At 33.1% G+C, this 7,394-nt stretch overlaps 1 protein-coding gene across 1 annotated transcript in view; it reads left to right on the forward strand.

Annotated features, from left to right (window-relative positions):
* The window catches only part of LOC108759108 (cytochrome P450 4C1), a 90,549-nt gene extending 88,900 nt beyond the window's left edge, over nt 1-1,649 (forward strand). The window contains exons 11-12 of the mRNA XM_018504399.1: nt 503-860; nt 1,488-1,649. Of these exons, the coding sequence (XP_018359901.1) occupies nt 503-843 (341 nt within the window). The 3' untranslated portion in view covers nt 844-860; nt 1,488-1,649. The remainder of the gene's footprint in view (nt 1-502; nt 861-1,487) is intronic.
* The last annotated feature ends 5,745 nt before the right edge of the window (nt 1,650-7,394 follow it).

Below are 7,394 nucleotides of genomic sequence, written 5' to 3' on the forward strand. Positions count from 1 at the left end.
GGTCGACTCAATCATAACTTTTGAATCGTAACGAATATCGATTTGCCCTTTTAGCACAACATTCTAGACAGTTATAGCTATCGAAATCCGCAAAAAAAAAATTTCGATTTTTTTGACCCAACAAACGAGACTGGACCCTTAAAAACTAAGCTTCAGACAAAATTTTAGCAAAGGAAAAATCGTCTTAGAATTAAGTCAGGAATATTACACTTTAAGGACAAACGTTTATTCTGAATCACTCTTATATATAATTTATAAAGAAGTTAAATGTTATAACACGAAAAAATTAATGAATTTAAAAATATAATACATTCATACATTCAATTTACTAAAAATTAAACAAGTGTTTAGTATATTTAAAGATTGATGACATAACATTATAATAATCTCACATTTAAATTTCTATGTTTCAAATCATAAAAAAAGTTTATGTGTGGACAAAGACAATGTTTTATATAGACAAATGCACAGTTCATATATTAATTTATTTCTTCTATTTTAGACAATTACACACTTCTGAAAGGTACTTCAGTTGTATTAACCATCATATTAACACATCGAAACCCGGCGGTTTGGCCGGACCCATTGAAATTCGATCCAGATCGCTTCCTTCCAGAAAATTCGAAGAATAGAAATCCGTATGCTTATATTCCGTTCAGCGCCGGACCAAGAAATTGTGTAGGCCAAAGATTCGCTCTACTTGAAGAGAAAACCGTGTTAACTGCAATTCTCAGAAAGTGGAGAGTGAAAAGTGTGAAAACAATCGACACGATTGAATATGGCGGTTCTCTCATTTTACGTCCAGTTGAAGAAGTATTCATACATTTTACGCCGAAGAAATAAACAGTTTCAGCAAATAAAGTCAGTGTCGTTCTTTCATTATAACAAGGTCTTTCTATTTTTTGATTATTAGTTGAGTTTTGATTTCCTTTTTGATTATTAATGATTTAACTTTAAAGTTTTTAATTTTACAATTGTTTTAAAGAAATATTTTACGGTTTTAAGATATTTTTTGATACTGACTGGTTTATAAGTTAAGAACTAATTTTTGAAAAAATATTTTTGTGATTAATTTGTTTACGATATGGTTGATTACAATCATGTTGAGCTTTTTCCTTTCATATAATTTCTTTAAAATTGCTTATACATAATTTAATTCTGATTAGATTTGATCATAATTTTTAAACATTCTCATCGGTGTTTTATTTTCGATATTGAATATCCTTAATTAAGGTGGAGAGAGCTCACTATAACAGATTAATTATCACTTATATTTTGTATTTAATAATAATTTTGTATCTCTGAAGAGGGTTAAAAAATGAACTGAAACATGTAAGCGCGTTGATTTTAATAAAGAGTATTTGGTTACATTTGTACATTATTTTACGCATCGATTACCGCGTCTGACTCCTATTTGCCATTTTTCCACTTAACTTTCTTTTGAACAGTAAGGAGTCTTTGTGAATTAATTTTCGTTCAGCAAACATGGGAGATCGGGATACCATAAGTTACAGAGTACCATTAAGATACAGAGATCATTGTTCTTAGAGTGTCCAAAATATTTAGATTGATAAAACTGATCATACAACTATTGTTTTGTTGCTTATGTGGGATCACAAGTGAATGATGATATGAGAAAGATCGAAAACGAAATTATCTTCTGCTCGACACGCACGTCTGTCTTCTTCCACGTCTGTCATTGGTCCGTCTCATCAATTGTCGATCGATTGCGGATGTCTCCTCTAAACGCGCCACATTTGAATTCTCGTTCTCACACTTATATTTTGTATCTACCCAGGTAGCAAAGTTCGTCATTTTTAACGTTAAATTCAAGTTATGTTTGTACAAATGACGTCAAGTAACCAAAAAGTAACCATAGGTTTTATTTGATGACATTCCTTGACATCAGTATGACTGGCGTCATATTGACGTTATAATTCGCCAGTTGGATAGTATAATGGTCAGTAAAAGACCGGAGTGCAAGTAGACATGGAGTGCTCGTAACTAACAATAAGACAAGTTTGCGCATAGCAACGCGCTGACCTCATTTTCCGTCATTTTACAATCCTATGTATTCACATGGTTGTCATATGATTTGAAATGATTAAAAAATATATTAGATATTAAGTGAAAAGTAATAAATAATAGCAAAAAAAATAATGAATATGTAATTATTCACTAAAATCTACCGAAAAATAGCAAAAAAAGGTCAAACTCTGATTGGCTGCAGCAGATAGACATGTGCAAGAGCACACCATGTCTACTTGCATCATGTAGAGAACAAAGATATATTAATATCCATGATAAAGGGTATAGCCTAAAAATATCATTACAATGAAAAGATCAGGCCATGTTAAAAAATGTAAGCAGATCTTCAAAAATGTAAACTTTTAAAAATTGATATTATTATGTAACAATATATATTACTATGAAAAGTAACTGATATATTATTCAAAGTCCCAGTTCAAGGTGAACATACATAAAGCGTATTCTCAAAAATGTAAAGCTTTAAAAATTTACACTTTTATCTGATAATATTGTATATTATTTCTCCAAAATGTAAAGCTTTAAAAATTTACACTTTTATCTGTATATTATCTAACAATATACATATAAAAATTGAAATTATGTAACAATATATATTACCATGAAAAGTAACTGATAGATTATTCAAGTCCCAGTTCAAGATAAACATACATAAAGCGTATTCTCAAAAATGTAAAGCTTTAAATGATTATCTGATAATATATAAGGTGTAGTAAAAAGAAATCCATTATTTTTGCATGAAATTAAAGGCTTTATTTAGTATAGTTAGAATGATCCGATTTAGGTCAAATATGCACCGTTTTATTCGATAACTTATTGCCATTTTGAAGGTAATTCCATTATGCCTATCTCATGGAAACCCTCGTCCCTATTGGCAAAAAACTGGGACAGTCGATTTTCACAAGCTTCTCTTGAGGCGAATTTTTCACCAGCAAAATCATTCGCCATAGACAGGAACAGGTGGTAATCACTTGGAGCCAGGTCTGGACTGTAAGGTGGATGCATAAGAACCTCCCAACCAAGCTCCCGAAGCTTCTAGCGAGTCACTATCGATGTGTGTGGCCTTGCGTTGTCCTGATGGAACACAATTCCTCTCCTACTGGCCAACGCTGGCCGCTTCTGGGCGATTGTTTCCTTTAGACGGTCCAATTATTGACAGTACAGGTCCGAATTAAGAGTTTGGCCGTAGGGGAGCAGCTCATAGTAGATGATTCCCTGCCAATCCCACCAAACACATAGCAAAATCTTCCTGACCGTCAATCCTGGCTTGGCCACCGTTTGCGCCGGCTCACCGCGATTTGACCACGACCGTTTTCGCTTGACGTCGTAAGTGACCCACTTTTCATCACCAGTCACCATCCGCTTCAGAAATGGATTGATTTTGTTGCGATTCAGCGGCGATTCGCAGATTGAAATTCGGTCCATGAGGTTTCTTTGCGTTTTAACTCGTGTGGCACTCATACATCGAGCTTCTTTTTGTATCCAGCCTTATTCAAGTGATTCCAAACGGTTTTTTGTGCAATGTTTAGCTTTTGGCCAATCGAAACAGTGCTTACATGACGGTCGGACTCGACGATTTCCATTATTTTATCGACATTTTCGACAATTGGCCTTCCAGAGCGTGGTGCATCTTTGACATCAACATTACCGGAACGGATTCGACGAAACCAAAATTGCGCGTGATTGGCTGTTACAGTATCAGGACCATAAACACTATTCACATTTTCAGCTGCCTGGCTTGCGTTTTCGCCTTTATCGAAGAAAAACTGTAAAATATGGCGTATTTTCTCATTGCTGGTGTCCATCTTCGACGCACGCTCAAACAATACTGAGTCAAGCAATCACAAAACTGTCTGCGAAGTTTTTTTTAGTACGAAATCTTATTTTCCTAACGTCATCTAGCGTAACCCGATCGCACTTATACAACGCGAGATACAGATTACTAAAGCCATCTATTGGAAAAATAATGGATTTCTTTTTACTGCACCTTATATTACCATAAAAAGTATTTGGTATATTATTAAAGGTGCCAGTTCAAAGTTAACATACATCAAGTGTATCCTTAAAAATTTCAACCTTTAAATATGTAAATGATTATCTAACGATATATATTACCATGATAAGTAACTGCTATATTATTGAAGGTGCCAGTTCAAAGTGAACATACGTAAAGTGTAAACGTATCTAAATTTAATTAATATATTCTCATGAAAAGTAACTCATAAGTTATTGAAGGTGCGAGTTCAAAACGAACATACATACATACAAGTAAAACAGATTACAATTTGATTATAAAAAATAAGTGCGATATGTTATTCTTAGTGCACAATATATAAAAGTCGTTTATTGAGATTTGACTTAAAATTTATACTAGCCCGTACAATGAAAAGTAATTGCTTGTAATTCCAGAGTACCAATTTGTTAATGATTCGGAAAAAAAACATGACGGCCTGTTTTCAAAAAACTTTCGATGGATGGAATATTGAAATATAAGAATTATGAAAATGATTCAGATGAAAAGCCTTTTATCTTTCTTTAGTACAATTTTGAATTTTTGTATAAATTTCCGATTTTGAATTTATTCCGTATTTTCAATGAGTCATGTATTGTTCAAAAAACGTTGTCTTATTGCCTGAAACGAGCAAATATTATGTACAAATTAGGTCAAAACGTAGTTCAATATTAAAACAAAGAGAGATAAATAAAAGGCATACAACTACGGACGCAAGATATTAGTAGCGAATTAATATATATTTAATGATTAAAAATACATATAGACGTTTCGGTCTTTAATCAGACCATCTTCAGTAATATAAAAAATAACCTCAAATGAAAACATAGATAATTATAAAAATCCGCAAGAATTAAAAGTCAATAAATATATAAAAACTAGTCAACGCAAAATTACAAAGTTCTTGATAAAGAGAATTTTTATAAAAGTATCTCCAATCATTTCAAAGGCGCAGATTCGCAGCAAGTCAAATTTGTAATCAAATAAGTGAAAAGTACATCAGTGAGTCAAAAAGCGTATCCGCGATGAAAATTATTGCGCACAGAATTTCCCGATTCTGTGTTAACGATAGGTTGCCAAGCAAATACAGGATGTGGAAAAATTAATGTGTATAATTTGACAATCAAGAACAAAATGATCATTTTTTTAATTTTCATCACGGATACGCTTTTTGACTCACTGATGTACTTTTCACTTATTTGATTACAAATTTGACTTGCTGCGAATCTGCGCCTTTGAAATGATTGGAGATACTTTTATAAAAATTCTCTTTATCAAGAACTTTGTAATTTTGCGTTGACTAGTTTTTATATATTTATTGACTTTTAATTCTTGCGGATTTTTATAATTATCTATGTTCTCATTTGAGGTTATTTTTTGTATTACTGAAGATGGTCTGATTAAAGACCGAAACGTCTATATGTATTTTTAATCATTAAATATATATTAATTCGCTACTAATATCTTGCGTCCGTAGTTGTATGCCTTTTATTTATCTCTCTTTGTTTTAATATTGAACTACGTTTTGACCTAATTTGTACATAATATTTGCTCGTTTCAGGCAATAAGACAACGTTTTTTGAACAATACATGACTCATTGAAAATACGGAATAAATTCAAAATCGGAAATTTATACAAAAATTCAAAATTGTACTAAAGAAAGATAAAAGGCTTTTCATCTGAATCATTTTCATAATTCTTATATTTCAATATTCCATCCATCGAAAGTTTTTTGAAAACAGGCCGTCATGTTTTTTTTCCGAATCATTAACAAATTGGTACTCTGGAATTACAAGCAATTACTTTTCATTGTACGGGCTAGTATAAATTTTAAGTCAAATCTCAATAAACGACTTTTATATATTGTGCACTAAGAATAACATATCGCACTTATTTTTTATAATCAAATTGTAATCTGTTTTACTTGTATGTATGTATGCTCGTTTTGAACTCGCACATTCAATAACATATGAGTTACTTTTCATGAGAATATTAATTAAATTTAGATATATTTACACTTTATGTATGTTCACTTTAAACTGGCACCTTAAATAATATATCAGTTAACATTCTTGAGGCTTCTACGGGTGCTTTCTGTATAAAGGTTATGCGTTTCGCGGGTTTCCTCCGTGTCCAGATCCATTCTTGAGATGCATTCTTGCAGTCCATTTCATCAGAGCGAGGGGCAGCCTGATACTGAGCTGTTCCTCCGGGCCGTTCTTTTTTATATTACGCTGCTTGTTGGTGTGGTGGGGATGGGCGGAGAGGGGAAGGGGTGTGGGAGAGGAAGGGGTTGTGGGAGGTCTTATTGAAGACCGACCAATTCCACCACCTCTTACCCCTCCCACAACCCCTTCCCCCTCTCCGCCCATCCCCACCACACCAACAAGCAGCGTAATATAAAAAAGAACGGCCCGGAGGCAGTGATGCACATTTGGTTCCCCGGCAACACGGAATCCAGCCCCACCACTTTTACCCCTACCTACCGGCATCGAGTCGGCCGTCTTCGTTGCGAAAGCGAGCGAGACAGCGAGAGGCAGCGCCCGTCCTTTTCGCTCTACCAGTAAACTCGTAAACACAAGCGAGTATTAGAGCGAAAAGGGCGGCCGCTCTATCTCGCTTTCTCTACTAGTCGCTTGTTATAAGCGACCGAAAACCGAAAATGTACTTTCTCGGCCGCTCGGCGTATTCTTGTATAGGCTATCCCGATCTTTTTTGCCAATCACTTTTGTATTCATAGAGCGGATTAAACGGAATCGAAAAGTCCTCTACCATTTTGCAATTTTCGCAATAGCTAACAAGATATTAATTACTAAAAATTGCAAAATATTGGTTTTGAATAATTTTTTACTCAAATACTATCAACTTTACAGAAAAACTGCAAGAGACGAAAATTATTTATTTTCTTCTCATAAAGTTTTGAAAATTTTTTCAGAATTTTTTATCAGCTTTTTAATACTACATTTTCTTATTTTTATCAACATGAGAAAATACGATATTAAAAAATTCTGAAAAAATTCTCAGTACTTTATGAGAAGAAAATAATTTTTGTATCTTGAAGTTTTTCTGTAAAGTTGATAGTATTTGAGTAAAAAATTATTCAAGACCAATATTTTGCAATTTTTAGTAATTAATATCTTGTTAACTATTGCGAAAATTGCAAAATGGTGGAGGACTTCGACTTAGTTTAGTTCGCTCTATCTACACAAAAATGATTGGCAAAAAAGGACACCCTGTATAAGGGATAAAGAGACATGAACACACATTCTACATAACGATTTTAATAAATAGATTTTAATAAATTTTAAAAATATATATCATATATATATATATATA

Source organism: Trachymyrmex cornetzi, unplaced genomic scaffold, assembly GCF_001594075.2.
Source record: "Trachymyrmex cornetzi isolate Tcor2-1 unplaced genomic scaffold, Tcor1.1 scaffold168, whole genome shotgun sequence".
Classification (NCBI taxonomy): Eukaryota; Metazoa; Arthropoda; class Insecta; order Hymenoptera; family Formicidae; genus Trachymyrmex; species Trachymyrmex cornetzi.